Genomic DNA, 19,387 nt, shown 5'->3' with positions numbered 1-19,387 from the left:
TGCTTGGCATCAGCCGAAGTCCACTGATACAAATCTGGGTACAATAGCATCAGTCTTTTTTTTTTTTTCCTTAATTTTTTTTTTTTCTGCACTACCACAGTCACTAACAGAAGTGCCTTGTCTGTTGTTCGGCCAGACTCAGACCTGGGGGAGCTTTATTGCAGGTCGGTGTTTGTGTCGGTCATTCCCGCTGCCGCCGGCCTGGCAGGCGCTCGTGCTGCTTGCGCTTCCCAGGAATGCTGCGGCTTCCCGAAGGCCCTGAGCCTCTTCGGCAGCCGGTGGCGATAGCGCAGTAAAACCAGAGAGTTTCTAACCCTGGAGCTGGGAGGAGGCAAAGGCTCAGTAACGTTTTTTCATGAGCGTCAGCTCTGGGGCTTTGCATATCAACCGTCATAAAATAGGTTTGAAAAGCACCGGGAAGCGTGGCATCGCTTTGGTGGAAGATGCGGCTGGCTCCGAAGCCGTAAGTACGGAGGTTGGCAGGCTGGCAGTGGGAAGGAGAGCTGGGCTTGGTGCCCGGCTCCCCCGAGGAGGAATCTAGGGTTGATTCTTAGCTTTGGCTTATGGCCCTATCGCCTTAGGGGTTGCCTTGCTTCCCCTCTATTTCCAGCAAATCCCCAGGGGCACGGTGGGGTACCAAGGACACCATTCACCGTGTCCACAGTGTGGGTTTTTCCTCAACAATCTTCCTGCCTATGGTGAGACTCCCTCACTTGGGGTGGGTACGGAATCACGCCTTCACCCGTGGGAACACATAACGTGCCCAGCCCCAAATCTCAGGATTCTGGCCGCGTTGCTTGGTGACACGCAGCCTCCAGCTGGTGGAGGGAGCGGGTCGGGGGTAAGAAAGGGGATGAAGTTGGTGTTAATACCCCGAAACTTCACTGCTTGGCATTCCCCAAGCGCTGCCCGGGCCGTGTTCCTGGTGCAGGCAGCAGCCGTGTAACTCACGCTTCGGAGATCTACCTGCCCTCGGCGGGCAGCGCGGGCAGGCGACCCGCTGCCCCCAGGGCCGAGACTTGATCCCGAGGCCGGGGAAAGGCAGAGGCTGGGTATAGTCACCCTGTTCCTCAGCCCGTTCTGACTTTGCGGGGCCCAGAGCGCCTGCTCTGTGATCATGGGAGCAGAGAAAGCCGCCAGCGTTGCTGCGTCGTGGCGTGCCGTGGCCGTTACAGCCCTGCATCGCTTTCGGATGCAAACAAAACCGGCGTTGCCCTGTTCCGAGCGGCGCTGTGTAGGGGGCCAGACGGCTTTCATGGCTGTGTCCGTGAAAACTCCTACGTGTTTCTTCTGGAGCAGTCGGAGCTCATTCAGACCCCGCCAGCGTGGACGAGCGGCTTAAATTGTCCTTTCTCAGCACCGCTCCTCCGCACTTGTCCGCCTCGCCCCGTCGCTCTGCCTCCGCAGAGCCGAGGACCGAGGGGAGGACGAGCCGGCGGGCCTGGGGCTGAGCTTCTTTCTCGGGCTTTCCTGCAGCCCCGATGCTTAAACCTAATGTCTTGTATTTATTCTAAAATGGCTTTCATCTGATTTCCCTCTCGGTTAACAATTTAGCTGTCAAAACCAATAACGGCGAGGATCCATCCCCGGCCGCCATCAGCTCACGTTACCGTCCTGCAATTAACTCCGTGGTGGAACCGCTGCCGGGGCTTTGCTGGGGAATTATCAGGTTACTAATGAAGCCCGGGCAGAGGCGGGCGGCCCAGACGCCGCGGCGGTGGGCGCGATCCCGGCCTGCCGCACCCCAGCCCGCCCGGTGGGGGGGGGGGGGGACGGGGACGGGGACGGGGACTCGGCGGCCGGTCCCGCCGCTGCCCCCCGGGGGCCGGCCCCGGCCCGTACGCCCCGTCGGGGCGGGCAGCGCCCGCGTAGGCGGGGGAGGACCCGGGCCGGACCGGGGGGCCCCCCCTCTCCTTCCCCCCCCGCCCTCCGCCCCCGCGGGCGGTGCCGCTGCCGGTGCCGCCGCCGCAGGTAGCGGGGCCCGGCGGGGCGGGCGGGCGGCCCCCGGGGCGCGGCGGCGGCGGCGGCGGCGGCGGCGGGGGGGGGCACGGCTTCCTGCCCGGCCCGCGGCCGCCCCCGGCGGGGGAGCGGGGCCGGCGCGGCTCCCTCCCCGCCCTTCCTGCCGGCGGCCGCGGGACGCGCCGCCCGCGGGTACGGAGCGCGGCGGCGGCGGCGGCGGGCGGAGCGGGGCGCGCCCGCCCCATGCACCGGAGCCATGAGGGCGGGCAGCCCCGGGGCCCGGGCCGCCGCGTCCCGGCCGGCGCCGAGGCGGGCAAGGTGAGAGCCGGTGCCGCCGTCGGGGCCGGGAGCGGGGCCGGGCACCCCGGGGAGGGCGGCGGGCCGGGGCCGGGGCCGGGGCCGGGGCCGGTCGCTGCCTCCCGCGCCCGAAGGGGAGGATTTTCCATCCCGGCGTTTTCTGGGGCGTTTTGTGCTCGGCGGAGGGAGAGGGGGAAGAATTTCGATTTTTAATTACTACCATTAAAAAAATCAAATTTGCAATTCTTTGGGTGGCCTGATGGATTCCCTGATTGACAGCCGGAATTGACACTCTGGGTACCTCTTATCTCGGGCATTTACGGCAATTTCTAATTGCAGGTAGTTTGTGGGGTTTTTTCAGCGCTTTGGCTCGCATGGGAACCGAGCGATTACTTCAAGAGGCCCGGGTTAAGTGCAGGCAGGGAGAGAATTCAATCCACATTCAAATTGCTTCATTAAAGAGACGCAGCTTTTGTTGCGAAGGATTTAAATGGCCACTAGAAAGTTCTTATTTATTGTTTTGAGGCGGTTTATATAGGGTGCCCCGCGCTCGCCCGGCGCATGGAGCCGCAGCCTCCCTCTCCCGCTCTCTCCCGCAAGGTGATGCCGCCGGAGCCGCTGCCCAAGGGGAGCGCCCGCTGCCTCGACCCCCACGCCCGCGCCATGGTAAGCGGGGCCGGGGATGCCGGGGGGCTGCGGGGACCGGGCGGGCCGGGGATGCCGGGCGGCTGCGGGGACCCGGCGGGCCGGGGATGCCGGGCGGCTGCGGGGACCCGGCGGGCCGGGGATGCCGGGGGGCTGCGGGGACCCGGCGGGACGCACCGGGCCGGGGGCTGCGGGGACCCGGCGGGACGCTCCGCGTCGGGGCCGCGGGGGACGGCGGGGCTCCGGCTAACGGCGCCGCGGCGGCTCTGCCCGCAGTCGCAGCCCGACGGGGAGCCGCTGCCCGGCGCCCTGGAGAAGGAGGACGCCCGCTCGGCGCCCAGCACGCCCTCCACGCCGTCCGTCTGCTCCCCGCCATCCTCCTCTTCCTCCACGCCGTCGGCCGGCAAGAACGTCTGCTCCAGCTGCGGGCTGGAGATCCTCGACCGGTACCTGCTCAAGGTGAGCGGCGGGGGCGGCGGGCGGCGGCGGCGGGGGGCGGCGGGTGGCCCCGGGTCTCAGCCCCCTTCTCCGCCGCAGGTGAACAACCTCATCTGGCACGTCCGCTGCCTGGAGTGCTCCGTGTGCCGCACCTCGCTGCGGCAGCAGCACAGCTGCTACATCAAGAACAAGGAGATCTTCTGCAAGATGGACTACTTCAGGTAAGGGGACACGGGGGGGGCAGCTGCGGGTTGAAACCCCGGCTCCGGGGCGGGGGGCCGGCTGCCGAGGGGTCGGGGCTGCTCCGGAGCTCGGCGGGGAGAAGGGTTTGAAAAAGCCGCCGGGCTCCCCGGAGCAGCCGGCGGGGAGAGGCGTCCCCTCGGGGAGGAAGGGGATTTGGGGGGCGGCTGCACCACCTCCCGGTGGGGTTCCTGACACCCCCCCCCCACCCCCAGCCTCGCTGCCCGGGTGCCCGGTGCCCCCCAGCCGGGGCTCTGCGGGTCGCCCCCAGCCCCGGTGCCCCTCGGCGCGGCGGGGAATTGTCCCCTCGCCTGGGGAAACGCTGGTGGAGCGGCATCGCCCCCGGCTTCTGCCAGGAGGGTGAAATGCGGACCTGACGGTGCCGAAGGGTTTTTGGAAACCTCAGTCTGCCCCGCGTGGCATCCGAAATGCCGAAGCGTCCGTGGCCGGGAAGTGCGTGAAAAGAACCGAAACAAATTACCGGCACCGCAAGTCCCTGCGGCCGGGCCGGGGCTCGCCGGGTGCCGTCGGGTTCGGTCCGGACCTGCACCCCCACCCCCCCCCCCCACCCCCGGGGGAGCGTGTCCTGCCGGGAGGCTGTTTTTGGCTTCGACGGTCTTTTGGTTCTAAACCTTAAACCACGAATTTTCCCCCCAAAGAGCGGCGTGAGGGGACGGAGCTCCTCACCTCCCCTGGGCTTAACTAAACACCAGAGCTCCCCGCTCGGACTTTCCCCATCCCACCAGGATGAGGGAATACTCTTGGCCCCCGGAGGAAGGGGAATCACGGGCAGGAAATGAGAATGACCCCGGCGGGGGGCTCGGGGGGCTCGGCAGCATCCTCCGGCCGCGGCCGAGGGCTCGGGGCTGCCGCCGCGGACCAAGGTGCCGCGGGCAGGGCGTGCTCGGGGGGGGGCGGCGGGGGCAGATACCTTGGAGATTTCTGCCGGTGCGTTTCACGGAGAGGGGCTCCAAATACTTGGTTCTCGGCGGCTCAGCCCTCCCCGTCCCCGCCGCGGGGTGCGCGGCTCCTCGGGCTCCGGGAGGCGGCTGCGGGGGCTGCGGGGAACCGGAGCCGTCCCCGGGGGGCCGCTGCGCGTCCCGCCCGGTTGTTGTTGGTTTCTTGTCGTTATTGTTACGATTGTTTTTCGATTGCTGGTTTTTGGAGATCTCGCCGAAATTTCCTTCGCTCCCGACCGAAAGGTTTGGGGAAGTCCGCGGTGCCCTGGTGCTGCCTGGGGGCCACTTCCAGCGCTTTCCTTAATTAAGAACCGTTCCGATGCCGTTAACGTTGGGGTTTTTTGAAAGAGTGGACCTTTCCGAAGGCGGTTTTAAAGTAGCGCCTGGCTCTCTAAATTGCCTTCGAGCAAATAAAGCGAAGAACATCTCTTAAAAACGAACCTCTTTAGCTAGAAACCCCGGGGGCAGCGGCCGCTCCGCCGGTCTCTGCGCGCCGGTACCGGGGATGCCAAAGCAAAACTAAAACGAAAATGGCTGAAGGCGCCGCGGGACCCCCCCAGTTCCTGGGCGGCTGGGCCGGGGGGGCTCCCGGACCGCGCTTCGCACTTGCCTTTTGCACAAAAAGATGGGAGGGGGTTGTGGTTTGGGGGGTTTTCGTTTGTTTTTTTGGTTTGCGTTTTGATTATTTTTTTTTTTTTTCTGAAACGCCGTGCGGCGGCAGCGCTCGGAGCCGGGCCGGAGCGGGGACACCCCCCCCGCAGCCCCCGGGTCCGTGGGGCTCCCGGTGACCCTCGGCCGAGCCCCGGGCCGGCCCCGCCGCGGTGTCCGCGGGGGGGCAGCGGGCGGGGGTCGCTCCCGCCGTCTACCGAGGGCGGCCGCGGCGGATCCCGCCGGGTCGAGCCGCGCCGTCGGTGCCGGTCTGCGGCCGGGAGCCGCTCGCCGGGGCCGGGGCGGGTCGGGGCTGACCCCCACCAACCACCACCCCCCCCCTCCGCCCCGGCTGCCCCCTGGCAAACCCGGCTCGGGGGCCGCTCGCCCGGTCCCGGTCCCCTCCTGCGCCCGCCAGGCTCCCGGGAGCATCCCGGCCCGCAGCCTGGTGAGCCCGGGACAGCCGGGACCCGGCACTCGGCAAAGGACAAACGTGACTCTTGAGATGGTCGGGTTTGGTTTTGGTTTTTTTAATTTATTATTTGCTGCAGACGAAGTGTGGGGGTTCTTTTTTTTTTTAAGAGCAAAGCAGAAAACCCATCTTGACGCGTGCGGGTCTTTGGAGCCGAGGCGGCGGGATGCGCTCTGCCTTGGAGCACACGGCGGCTTTTATCCCGCCAGCGCTAATTCCCCCGGAGCCGGGGCTGTTCGCGGGCAGCCGGGGCTGGGGGGCTGTCAGGCGTGGGGCCGTCCACGGGCACGGCACCGCTGCCCGCCGGTGAGCGCGTTCAGGCCTGGTCTGTCCGACCTTCCCTTCCCCGTTGGCATCAGCGGCTGCGTAAGTGCTGGCGCTGCCGCGGCTCCGCGGCCTTGTGTGTGTTTTTAAGCAAATGCTGCTGTTTCCTGTGTCTTGTCAAATAATTGCATTTGGCATCTAGGGCTCCAGCGCTTCGAGGAGGACCAAATTAAAATTGGAGCTCATTGAGCAGGACATTGTGTTCTCGGGCAATGCGAGGGCCGCTCATGGCCAAGCTCCCACAGCTCCGGTCGCAGGGAGGCCCGGTGTGATCCCAGTGTGATTCCCACAACACCCCGCTGGGACCCTGGGGCTCCCTGCCTCGCTGGGCAGCCCTTAGGCACACGAGCACGGGGTCACCAGTCCAGGCGTGTGTCCCTGGGGGCTGGGACAGCAAGAGGCCAGCGGGTGAGCCAGCATCCACGGCTCGGCTACGGCCCAGGTGACCTCCGTCACCCCTCGCCATCGTGCCCCGCTGGGACGATGCTCATGCTCGAGCACCGCCGTGGCTCGGCGTGGAGATGGACTCGCTGCGGCAACCCGCTGCCGGTCTGCTGTGCGATTTGGGGTGACGTCTGGAAGCCGCAGCTGACTCTGGGGGCTGTGTTAGGGGCTTCCTACAGAGAGGACTCATGAGGTGACAGGAATGTTTGGAGCTGTGGGTGGCCCTGGGTGCTGGGTGTCCCTTGCCCCGTCCCCGCAGGCAGGGATGGACAGCAGGGCTCGGGGAGCTGCGGCACCCGGGTACGAGCGACGTATGAGAGCCAGGACGCACCAGGGCGTCCTCCCGCCTCTGCTCTTCCCGTGCCCCAGATGTTGCGGCCGCCCCTGGGGGAGGCGGGATGAGTGTCTCTGGAATGAGTCTTTCTGGGATGAGTCTTTCCCGGTAATGTCGTTGGCAGTTTCCATCTCCCAGAGCAAACCGTTGCGGAGAGCTGGCAGCATCCGCTCAAACGACCACAAACTACGCGCAGGGCCTGAGCCGATGGCTCCGGCAGATGTTGGTGATGCCCCAGCCTGTGTTGCAGTGCTGGGCTCAGAGAAAGTCTCCGGCTCTGCGTCTCCTGCTGCAGTGTGGCCCCGTCCCTGTCCCCACCAGGCGGGTGGCAGGAGCCGTGGCGTGCCCCTTGCCCGGTGCTCTGCCACCCGGAGCAGACAGTGCGCTTTGGACTCTCACTGCCCCGTGAGCTTGGTGAACTAAAGTCTATTTTATTTTTGAGCCATTATTTCCAGTGCCGACGGATCAGGGCAGCCTGCTTGCAGGCGTTTCTCTCCCCGTTCCTGTGTCGCTTGCGGTGATGGTCTCTGTTGGGTTGACAGCGGGTGCCCGTGCCCAGCCCCAGCTCAGCGTGGTTTCTGTAAAACCTGATCGCTGCAGACGGTGCCGGAGGCAGGTGTTGGCCGAGAGCCACAGGCACAGCATCGCCGGTTGCCGGTGCCGCAGCCTGCGCAGTCCCCGTGCTCGCGTCTGGCTGCCGAGGCTCAGCCTCTCGCCGGGCGCTGCTTGTGCCGTGGCTCTGCAGGGCACAGCGGTGTCAGCCCCTGCCTGCGCTGGCCGCTGCGGCCCCCCGAGCCCCCGCACCCTCAGCAGCCCCTGCCCTGCTCCCTGGGAACTGCCACCAACCCGGGGGTCCCGCCTGGCCGTGGGGGGACAGCATGATGTGGGTCTGGGGCCACCTGGGTGTCTCCCCCAGATCCCAGCTGGAGTGTGATGGGGATGTGTGATCTTTCCTGTGCGGTGCCCTGTGCCTCAGTTTCCCCTCTGTCCCAGAGGCGTCAGGACAGACGCCTGTCCCCATGCTGTGTTCCCCCCCCTCCCGCAGCAAGCTGTGATTCAAGCGGGGAGCAGCGATTACCACGTGCTATTAGCTTGGTAAGCCTGCCCCTCGTTTGATACCGTTCAGCAAGTACGACTGTTTACATAGCACATTGTTCAAAGTAATTCAATTTACAGGAATGATCTTTACTTCTAAATAAAAAATTAATACAGTTCTTTTGTTTGTGCGTTTATATAAACTAGCTGGCACAAAGTCAGTTTACAATGTTCCCATCTGAAGTAAATTAGTGAAGTCTCTTAGCTAGGTCTCTGTATAATTTCAGCACAGAAATGTCCTCTCTGAAGCAGCGTTTTTGGGGCTTTTTTTTTTTGGTCAGCTATGGTCAGGCTGAAAAATTTAAACCTTTCTTTTCCTCCCAAATAGTTTTGCAATTAGTAATTCCATCGCAGTACGGTCTTTCTGCATCTCGTTGAGCCCACGGCGGGCAGCAGCTCTGCGGCGTGGGGTCGGCGCCTGTTGGCTGCGGTGGGCTGACCTGGGCTCTTCCACCACCCGTCTGCGGCAGCCGGGGCTGCTCTGGGCGACCGAAACCGAGGGGCTTGCGGTGCGGGGTGTCTCCTGCCATTTGGTGTGGTCATCCCTTCTCGGTGTTTTGTGCCTGCGCTGAGAGATGCTGGAGCTGCTCGGGCAGGGCTGGCAGCAGCTCTGCTCCCCAGCCAGCGCAGGGGTCGGGAGCACGCAGGCCCGGCTGCGGTGGGGGTCCGGGTGGGAGCCCCGGGAGCCGGAGGCAGCGGTGGCTGGTGTGCCGGGGGTGTGCGGCGAAGCTCAGTGGCTGCGATCAGGGCTGTGTCGGAGCCAGCATCGGCTCTGTGGTGACAGAGGAGATGCTTGCTTCTCCCCTGCTGCTCTTGCTGCTCCTTGCATTTATTTTTTTAAGCAGCAGTATTACCAAAATGCAGAAGCCAAATCAAGGCTGCGCCTGACCCTGCCTGTGCTGCAGGCAGCACCTCCTGGCAGGCGCCGACCCGGGGTTGCAGGGCCGCGGGGCCACGTCTGCTGCTCCCCATGAATCGCCCACCCTCAGCCAGCAGCATCCCGGCAGAAATGTTTTTTTCAGAAGCGTGCAAAACACCGGGCGCAGGGATCCTGGCCATCTTGTTGCCTCTTCGTTGCACTGAGCTACTTTCCAGCGTAACTCACATAGGCGCGATCATCGTCCTCTTGCAGCGAGGAGACTCCTCGTAGGAGGAAAAAGCAGATGCATGCGCCTGTACGTGTGAGGAGAAAACACATGTTTTGATTTATGGCAACGGGAGAGAACCAGCTCTGACACAGTTTCCATCCGAGTCTCACACTGGCTGTTATCAAAATAAAAAGCCCACGGGCTTGGAAGCTGAATCATGGCGCTGCGTCACCTCAGCCCCTTGGCCACATTTGGTGCCGCGGGGCCAGGGCGAGTCAACGCCCCGTTCCTGCCCGCACCGCTGCCCGTGCCGCTGCCCGTGCCGCCCTGCCGCTGGGGATCAGCACCGGTGGGGCGGTTTCACTGCAGCTCTTTCCCTGCGTGGGTGTCGGGGGGGGGGGGTTTGGGCTGGATGGGGCGAGCGACGGGGCCAGCAGCGGCACCTGTGCCCCGGCGTCGTGCTGCCTGCCCTCACCCTTGCCCGCCCTCATCCTGCCTCTTCTCCTCCCGCAGCCGGTTTGGTACAAAGTGCGCCCGCTGCGGCAGACAGATCTACGCCAGCGACTGGGTGCGGCGAGCGCGGGGCAACGCCTACCACCTCGCCTGCTTCGCCTGTTTCTCCTGCAAGCGGCAGCTCTCCACCGGCGAGGAGTTCGGTTTGGTGGAGGAGAAGGTGCTGTGCCGGATTCACTACGACACCATGATAGAGAACCTCAAGCGAGCGGCGGAAAACGGTACGCAGCCCCAATGCCACGGTCGCGGCCTCGCTCCGGGGGCCGTCCCTGTCCCACGCGCTGACCCCCATCAAAGTGTGCCGGGGTTGGTCCCGTCGTCGCCAAAAGGGGACGATGGGTGGCCCTGGGGCGGCTTGAGTGCGAGGCCCTGGGCTGGCAGAGGGCTCGTGGGGGTGGCCGACGTGCCGGCAGCACCCGCGGCTCGATGGCAGACCCGTGTGCCGCAGGCAATGCCGGGGACGAGGCCCTGGTCCCGCGCAGCCCGATGTGCAGTGCGTGAGGAAGCCGCTGGGATTTTGAGGCTGTGAGTCATAAATCTAAGAAGGTGGGAAAGCTGGCGATCCGACAAAACCTTCCCCTCATTTTCCACCCGCCCTGCCCGCCTGGGGACGTGCCGCTCCCAGCTGGACCGCGCTGCACGCTGCTGTCCCCGCCGCGGCGCGCCGCGAGCAGCTGGCCAGCCTCTGCTTTCCCAATCAAGTCGGTGACACCAAGGTCACGCAGCACCGCAGCTCCTGTCCCCTTGAGCCCGGCCCCATCCTCCTGCGTGGCAGCGGGCAGAGAGATGCTCAGAGCAACAAATCGGCGGGGTTAGTCTGAAGCGGTGCACGAGGGAGGCCAGGCAGTGCCGGGGGCTGTCCTGCGTTGGAAAGCACCTGAGCTATGTTGATACGGCAGCAACTGCAGCTCAGGGGAGCAGGCAACCCCCCGGGCTCAGCGCCGTGGGAGCTCAGCCGGGTCCTGCCCATGGGCTGGGGCTGAGGCCGGGTTGGTCTCTCTCCTGCGCTTGTGCCTGTGGGGAATGATGGCTGTGGCGGCTTCGAGGCTGTTTGCTTTTAACAGATGGGCGCTGCGCTGGGCGAGGGAAGGGTGCTCAGGGATGCTGTGCAGTTGCAGAGTCACTGAGGGAAGTGTCCAGGGCTGCTTTCCCACCGGTCCCCATGCCTGGGACCCTCCTGGGGCTGGGGCTGGGGCATTGCCCCCGGCTGGGAGCAGGGCTCCAGCCCTCTGTGCCCCTTGCTAGCACTTGGTGGGCACGAGGAGGCAAGCGTCATGTCCCGGCCCGTGCAGCATGTGGAAACCATTAACAACCTGACATGAAAATAATGTGTTTCTGTTTACAGCGTTTGAGTAAGAGGATGAAAACGGAGTGCCCGGTCGGGTTGGGAGGGTCTCGGCTTGGGACGCAGCTCGCAGCATGTTGGTCCATATGGTTGGCTGCTGCAGAGGTGCGAGCGAGGCAGTGGGGAGCAGGGATGGAGGGGGAGAAGGCACATGGACCGAGAAGCGGGCTGGTGCGAAGATGGTAGGGTCTGGCACTGGGGGGTCCCGCAGAGCTGTTACCCCAGCCGAGGGCTGGAGCAGGGGGTTTGCCTCTGCTCCTGAGGACCTGCTGGTGTGGGCTGAGCCCCGCAGTGTTGCGGCAGGGCTGGGGCACGTGGTGAGTGTCCTGCATGGGTACCAGTGTCCAAGTGTCCCCTGGTTTTGAGAAGGGGATGGGATTGCTTTGGAGAGCTGCAGTTGCTGCAGAGTTGGAGAGCTACGGTCCCCCCCCTCCAGTAATTACCCAGCAATTTCTTCTGCACATGAGGTTTTACATACAAGAAAAATAAACAGATGTTGCTGAAGTCAGAGTCCCATTCATCATCCGAAAAGAACAAGTCAAACTATATGAGAAAGTCCTTCAACTCAAGCCAAGACAATCACAGCCCGGTCCAGCTTGCAGAGCGAGTGCCGGGTTGTACAGGCGCATCCTGGGAGCGGGGCGAGCGCCAGCCCCGCGCAGGCATCCTCCCTCATCCATCACTCGTCGGTGCTTGACCAGCACTGCCGAGAACAGCCGGACCGGGTACAACATGGGCTGCAGTGGGGACCCCAGTGAGGAACGAGGGACCCCAGCTCCGGCCACCCTCCCTGCAGGCTCCGTAGCTGTGTGAGCATGGCTGGGCTCACCCTGACACCGTGCTTGGCAAGTGGGTGGACAGTCGCCCCGGCACGTCTCCCTTAGTGTGGTTGCTGCTCAGAGCATGGGCACGCCAAGGCCGTGGGGATGGTGCTGCTCCTGCTGCTGCTCCGTGACCCAGGAGGAGGAGGAGGTAGGGGTGCCGGGAGGTTTTGGGGCCAGGGAAAGGAGCAAAGAGCCCAAATGCTCTGAGCAAATGAAATGACTGATGGAGGCAGCGCCTGCAGGGGAGCAGTGTGGGGCAGGAGTGATGGATGTCTGTGAGCCCAGCAGAGGCAGGGTCCCCTTCTGAGCTGCTCCCTGGAGGATGTGGCCAAGCAGTGACAGCGAGTCAGGGCCAGCGGGACATCAGCGCTTTCCTTCACACACCGCCTTGACACCCACGTTCCCGCTGCCGTCTCCCCATCCCTCATTCCCCTTAGCTTCCACCAACTTGCTGCATTTTTTCTTAATTCAACAGTAAACTCTTCATGGCCGGTGGCGTCTCCTTCCCAGCACGTGGAGGGGCTCAGCAGCCCGGGGCAGCTCCCGAGTGGCAGTGCCGGCGCTGCTCTTTCTCCTACTGCTTGCAGCAAGGGATGCTGTGGGTGCCCCACGCTGCGATGCCAGGCGTGTTGTCCCCGGGTCGAGCGGCCGTTGCACGCGGGGCCAGCAGGCAGGCAAGCAGAATTTCTGACCTGCGGCACACGGGGCTTCTCTCTCTTGTAGGCAATGGGATCACGCTGGAGGGGGCTGTGCCCTCGGAGCAGGACAGCCAGCCGAAGCCGGCCAAGAGGGCCCGCACCTCCTTCACCGCCGAGCAGCTGCAGGTAGCGGGGCTGGGCTGGGGGGGGGGCGCCGAGGGGCTGCGGCTCCCCGGCCTCATCCTGACCCCCTCTCTCCTCTCCCCACCCCAGGTTATGCAGGCACAGTTTGCTCAGGACAACAACCCCGACGCACAAACGCTTCAGAAGCTGGCAGACATGACGGGGCTGAGTCGGAGAGTCATTCAGGTGAGGGGCGGCCAGGGGTGGGCAGGGTGCAGGTACCGTCGGCCGAGCAGCTCCAAGCAGGGCCGAGGAAGAGGGTGCACCAAAAGCCTGGTGCTCGCATCCCCGTAGCCCCTCGCTCCCGCGCGTCAACCCTCGGACTTGCGGCATCCAGCAGCTCTGTGTTGCCTCACTGGCATGTCGGCTTCATCGGCTTCAGTAGCGATGCCAGCACTGTCTTTCCTCTGTCTCACTCATGGGTTTTCTGTTTGTTTTTCCCTCTTATGATGCAATGAAAAACAACCCATACAGCCCCAGCCAGTCCCAATAAAGCTGCCGTTAGCACACAGTCCCAGAGCTCGGTACTCTGCCCTGACAGCAGGCACGGGCAGCGCGGGCGCTTCCCCAGCAGTCGGCAGCCGTCCCCGCTGTGAGCAGGCAAAGTTGGTTCACTTCGGGAAGCGTTGGGATCGAGAAGTTTAAAGAAAAAGGGGTTTTCCAGCCCCGGAGGATGTGGTGGCAGGGAAGTCCCCATGCTTGTGCTGTGCAGGAGGGGAGGGAGAGCCGTGCCGTAGGGATTGAGAAATGCCCCCTCTGCAACTCCCAGCTCGCTGTCTCCGTAGACAGCCCAGCTTTTCCCCTTGGTGACATTTATATTCTTCACTTTAATGTTCTGCTGACATACTTTCTGCATACAATAAAAACATGAGTGATTAAAATAAATTTGGAGCTTTCATCCAGGATTGTTTCGCCAATGACACATTTAAATTTTGTGTGTGAAAATCTGGCTCGAGCCTCAGTTATCGAGATTCTTCATTTAGCTAAAGATCAAGCAGTCTGCACACTGAGCTATTTTTTATGTGGATATTTTTTAAAGGCGCTTTGAACAGGAAACAATTTGTCAAATGCTACGACTGTTTCCTTCTCTGCGGTCCAGCGTGCTCGGCCTGAGAGCTGATCTTTGCTCGGCCTTGGAGAAGATTTTTCCTCCTACCTATCTTTTGAAAATTAAAGCATAAGAAAGAAATCACCACATTAGCATAAAAAAACCCCCTTCCACGCATGTTTTAACTCTAGGATGTAATCCCCTAACTATTCCTTTAATTAAAAGCAGTGAGATATGGTCAGAAGGCTCATACCTGCTGCTCATATGGACTAGGGCTGTATCCCACCACAGTACCCTCTTTTCTCAGCTTTAATGTTCTGCTGATGTGGTTCTTGAATATGATAAACCACAAGTGATTAAAACAATATTGTTTTCATCGTCCCTAAAGTCACATCTCCTAGTCTAAGCTTTTACTCAGTTTTGTCTCCCCTTGCCTCTTGCCTTGCAATGCTCATGCATTTCCCAGCTGATCTCAGCTGTGTTTTTAGGCCAGGCTAGCTGGGGTTGAAGGTTAAAATCTAAATAAGACCTTGAAAGGTGCTCCCGTTGTTTACAGTGGAAGCCGTGCAGGGACAAAGCTTTGCATATGCAGGGATGGATGAACCCGGCCAAAGCTCGGGTACAGGGGGTGTCTCTGCCTGGCTGCTCCCCCGGCCGGTACCGTGCTGTTACCAAAGCCCTTCGAGCCCCTTTCACAGCCCTTCGAGCTCAGGGAGCAGCTTGCTGTTAAAATTATTTTAGTGTGGGAGGGAATAATGTGATCCTTAATGTGAGTTTCTGCATCACCTGGTCAGGGTGTTTCACTCAGTGACTCCTGCGACAAGCTTGGAAGTTTTAATTACCCTAATAAAGAATGGCTTTGGTTTCAACTAAGACAAATCAATAGTACAGATGCCACTTCAGGCACCCTAATGTCTGTACTGTCTTGAGACAAAACTCTTGCTCTAGTGAGTGTAAAACAAAGCTATGGAAGCTGGTGGAATGCTGGTGAGGTATTTCAGCATGCAGATTTCTAAATTTGATTGCTTTTTTTTAAAAAACTTGGAAGAGACACCCATCATAGGGTCTTGGTGAACGACCACGCTCCAAATCAATTGTCTCTCCATTGACACAGGGTTTGCTGCTTTTGTTTCAGGTTTGGTTTCAAAACTGCAGAGCCCGTCATAAAAAACACACCCCCCAGCACACGGTGCCGCCCTCGGGAGCCCCCCCGTCCCGCATCCCTTCCTCGCTCTCTGATGACATTCACTACTCGCCCTTCAGCAGCCCGGAGCGGGCCCGGATGGTGACGCTGCACGGATACATAGAAAGTAAGTGCCGGGTCGCGGGGCTCCTGCAGCGGGGTGCTCGGGGACGGCAGGGCAGTGGGGTGCTCCCCGGGAGCAGGGGGTAGCACCACGGCACAGAGCGCTGTCAAAAACGCTCTTGTACTGTGGGTGCACGGCTGATGCCCATGTTGCTCCTCCTTCTCGTAGTCTGATGAACTTTGTCTTTGGGATTTTCTGAAGGCCCGTTTACGAGGAAGCCCCAGATGAGAGAAGGAGGGGAGAGGGAGCTGCTGCAGCCTCTTTCCCTCCATACCTCATCCCCAGGAAAGTCACTGCCTGGGTTTTACCAGACTGGTTCTTGGCCCTCCTTGTGTTTTCTTTGTCATGGAGAAGAGGCGAGAATGTGCTCTGTTGAGCTTGGTGGTCAAGTGGTCTCCTTCCTGCTCAGAAGATCAGAGTTGCTTTCTCTAACAGTTGCCACGTGCCGATGAATCATTTGCGAGTGGCGGGCAGCTTTGGTCATGCCTGGATGGAGGTTTTGGCTCCGTGACTCTTGCGAGGCTTCTCCCCTCCCTCGCCCACACAGGCTGTAGTAAAATGTGGCTCCTGCTGTGCCTCTGCCTGATCCACCAGGCACCGCTTCTTCCACGCGTGTCCCGAGCTGCTCCCTGGTGGAAGCCTGACCGTGCCGGTTGGAGGGCGTGTGTTGTTTGTAGTAACAGAGGCTGAAGCCTCTTCTCATCCACAGGTCAGGTACAGTGTGGACAAGTGCACTGTAGACTTCCCTACACTGCTCCACCAGTGCACCTCAAAGCAGACATGGAAGGACCACTATCTAATAGGGGTGAGAAGGTAATTGTAGTCCCTGTTTCAGGCTTTGGGGCCAAACTTCAACTGTAGCAAAGATTTTTGTGTAAATTCATTGCCACTGCCGTCTCTTGTCAGCATCACTGCTTCTCCATGATCTCTGGCAGCTGCCGCCCACTCATGTGTCTTTTCTTAATTTTGGTGGCCCTAGATTGATGTACCAACTGTTGGTCAAAATGGCATCACTTTTGTTCTTCACTAAATACCCCTCGTTGTTGTGATGTGCTGGGATGCTGTGCCTGCATTCACTGAAGGCTTTTGACACCCTCCTGCCTGAACTCCTCTCTCTCTGGTTTCTCCCCTTCCCGTGTGCAACGAGCTCCGTTCTCCTGCTCCGTTCCTCAGCTGCCTGCACACGTTGTCGGTGTGAACAGCAACTGGCTGTTAACAACAGAGCAGGGGGGACCTTTCGCATGTGCTAACTCTCTGGTTTTCTATGAGTTAATAAGAAAGATTCATTTCTTGGGGATTCCAGTATTGCTTAAAAAAATAACAACTGGCTGTTACAATATCTGAAGCAGGAATGTTGTTTCACAATGTCTGGCCAGGAAACAATATTGCATGTTGATATTTTTCTGTTCAGCACTTAAAGTATCTGTCTGTTCTAACACACAGCTTACTTAGGGGCAAGACTTCTGAAACGTGCTTAGGCTCATAAGATTTTATTTAGGATCCCGGTTTAAGTGACTTCATTTTGAGGAAACACTGAGCCTTTGGCAACTCTTACTGGTTTTAGATTTTGTCTTTACTGTTAGAAGTTCTCAGCATCTCTTCAAATCTCTCCCTATTCAGTGCAGCAACGATAGCTTATTGAGCTCTGTTTTGATAAGCACAAGCAGGGGCACAGCAAAGTTACTTTTTCAGTCTAAATGCTACCATTTTGTCATGCACAGCAAGCTGGAGAGTTTTCAGAAAATATTACACAGTCCTGGTGCCGTCGTTCAGGGAAACTTCCCTGCAGCAAGTAGCTCCTGCGATTTAGGTGCAATTACTGGCTCGCAGCTGTTGCAGAACTGGGTTCTCAGGACACAGAGCTGCCCCCCGACCAGCTCCTTTGCCAAACAATCACTTGCATGTTGAATTCCTGAAACCTGAAGCAGCCTCCTTTTCCACATCAAAATTTTTTTAAGAGCAGTGATAGCTGAGATCCTGGGAAAACACATGTAAATGCTAAGTCTCCATTTCCCTCTGCGCATGGGGCGCACCCCCCCTCTCCTCTCGGGGTACCCAGCGCAGCGGCTGTGGGAGAGCCGAGGTGTGACCAGCTCGGCGGCTGCTCCCCGTGACTGATGGCAAGGACAGATGCTGTATTTGCAGAGCGACGAGGTGTAGTGGTTTGAGGGAAGCCTGTGCTGGTTAGCAAGTGAGGTGGATGGAGTAAGGACCGTTGGTAATGGTCTTCATCTTTCGTGGTAGCTGCCGTATCACAGAAGAAATAAATTAAATACTGGTTTCAGTGTGTTGCCCAGTATGATGTGGTTTCACAGCTCAAGGCGTGCCCGGAGGTACACTTCTCTCAGGCTGTGTGCTGCCGTAGTCCTGTCACCTCCCGCCTGGGCTCCTCGGCTGCCGCGCGTGCCTTCCCCGACCGGCTCCGTTCCGTGGGCAGGGCTGGCGGCTCCTGGGCAGACAGCGGTTCCAGAGAGGGTTTTTCCATTGGGAAGCGGCTGCCAAAGCGGGGCACATGTCTGTTCTGTTGGTCCCTGAAAACACATTTCCATTGCGAGGGCTGTCTGTCTCTGAAAGCAGCTAACGCTCGGTTCCCGTTTTTCCCACTAGGTCATCCTCTTTCAGTACTGACTGCGCGAACTCTTCCTCATCTGCCCATGGCGCTACCAGCACCACTGCCCCTCAGCCGCTGAAACACAGCGTCCAGCCCAAGGCAACTGTTATCAGTCATGCAGGAGAAACTCAGATCCAGCATTCTCAGTTATTTCCATTGACCAGCACCTAACATCCACTATTATTTCTCCAGCGACACTCTGTGTATGTGTGTGTTGAGTGCAGAGTTACATTTTTCACTTGTTTCTTGTGGACTTGTAGAATGACCGTGAGTCTCTCCAAGGCAATGCCAGACACAGTCAAAATTAGTGACTCTACTGTGCTTGCAAATCTTGCTCCCAAACCCATGGGAATATGAACAAACCAGAACATGCTGAGTCTCAGGGGGGGTCGATGATCACCCCTGAACATAAAGGAAGGAGGAATTTACGTGGTTTGGCCTGATTCTCTTTTTGCACCAGTGAAGCGCTGTCGGTTCCCGGACATCCCTCCTTATTTCCACTTGCATGTGTGAAATCTGAAATGGGCTTTTTGGCTCAGCAACTCGATATATACACAGACCTTCCTGAGCCAAACTCGCGGGTAGCTGAGACTCCACTAAGTGGAAAACATGATGCCAGCTGGAAATAGGCAGTTTTTCTTCCTCCTCAAAGTGCTTTAGAATCACATGTCCTTTGATCACTCTAAGGTAAGTAAATCTTAGTGTTTTTCCCCCCGTTTTATAGGAGGGGAAACCAAGATGTCCTAAACTGAGTGAGAGGAACCGTGGGGGTTGGTGGCAGAGCCAGGTTTAGCACCCTGAAGTTTTGATTGCTGACTTGTTCTTAGAACACCGAATATCTCTCTCCTCTCACAGCCATCTGCCAAATCTTTTTTTTTTATTTTCTTTATTTTTTACTCTTGTTCTTTATTAACAAGCTACTTTATTTCCTTGGAGTCATATTGGATCACAAATGGGTGATTTCAGAGTGAACCTACACAAAACTCTCAGACACTCCATACTCTGGGACTGGGAAATCCTCAATGGAAGCTGGCCATAAAGGTGTAGAAATGTTCTGCCCTGGTGTGGACCCAAGTTCAGTCAGTGGAAACAGTGGGGTAGAAACTGGAGACCAGTTAAAAAGGCGAAAACCGCAGTGAGGCCAGTAGGAGCAGTCGCTAGCTGAGTGAGTGGACAGCAAGGTGCTGGCATATTCTTTTACCTGGCAGCAGCGCTCTGATTCCCTCTGCCCTCCTGTTGTTCTCCCTTGCTGCAGCACGGCTGTTGCTCCTGCCAAGTCCTCGGACGACGGCGCAGCCCGGGAGGACTGCTGCCGGCGGGGCAGGCACCGCAGGGCTCAGTGCAACAGCAGAGGAAGTGCTCGGCAGTCTGGCCCCAAATCAGGAAAAAAACTCCGAAATGATCCTCCATTGATGGTAATAACAAAAAGTAAACAAGTAGCCTTTGCCAGCCCTTCTCAGTTTGCACCAAGCCAAGAGCAGGTCTGTAACGAAACCTCTCTCCATGCAAGCACACGGGTCTGTCTTGCTGCTAAGTGTCTGCGAGGCCGCAATTTCCAGGAATGTGAAAGCCTACTATGAGCCACAGTTAGTGCATAACATGACTGAACTGTGCCTGAGGAACAGAAGACAGGAATCCATCCGTTACATAACTTGTTTTTAATTCGAACTGTAGATACATGTGTTTTTCTCTCTGGGAGATCCTGGATCAATCTCCAGCATCGGCCGGGTGGGCAGCCATCCCACTGGTTTGGCCAGCCCATATTGCACACGAGGCAAGCCTTCTCCTGACCGTGCCCCCAAGCTCTGTGTGACACCGACAGCCGGACACGCGGCTCCAGCTAACCATGAGGCACGCTCGCCGCTCTGACCACACGGGGAATGGTGTAGGGAGATGTGGATGTCTGCTGAGGTGGCCACCAAGATCTCTTGGCTTGAGAAGTAATTGAGTACAAGCATGCATTGATACTTGTTGG

General features: G+C 59.5%; 1 protein-coding gene across 2 annotated transcripts; it reads left to right on the top strand.

Moving 5' to 3' along the window:
* Positions 1–387: 387 nt before the first annotated feature.
* Positions 388–17,922, top strand: LHX6 (LIM homeobox 6). 2 transcript variants are annotated; one of them, XM_049832175.1, is made up of 10 exons: positions 388–463; positions 2,857–2,922; positions 3,178–3,360; positions 3,439–3,560; positions 9,457–9,677; positions 12,349–12,449; positions 12,537–12,632; positions 14,630–14,804; positions 15,511–15,614; positions 17,409–17,483. In XM_049832175.1, the coding sequence occupies exons 2-10, from the start codon at positions 2,860–2,862 to the stop codon at positions 17,427–17,429; spliced, it is 1,086 nt and encodes a 361-aa protein (XP_049688132.1). In that variant the 5' UTR covers positions 388–463; positions 2,857–2,859; the 3' UTR covers positions 17,430–17,483. The 2 variants fall into 2 exon arrangements, with proteins under 2 accessions (XP_049688132.1, XP_049688133.1); XM_049832176.1 differs by lacking the exons at positions 388–463; positions 15,511–15,614 and having other exon boundaries at positions 2,788–2,922; positions 17,409–17,922.
* The last annotated feature ends 1,465 nt before the right edge of the window (positions 17,923–19,387 follow it).

The sequence above is a fragment of the Accipiter gentilis genome, chromosome 29, assembly GCF_929443795.1.
Source record: "Accipiter gentilis chromosome 29, bAccGen1.1, whole genome shotgun sequence".
Classification (NCBI taxonomy): domain Eukaryota; kingdom Metazoa; phylum Chordata; class Aves; order Accipitriformes; family Accipitridae; genus Astur; species Astur gentilis.
This window is presented reverse-complemented; position numbering and strand designations above follow the sequence as displayed.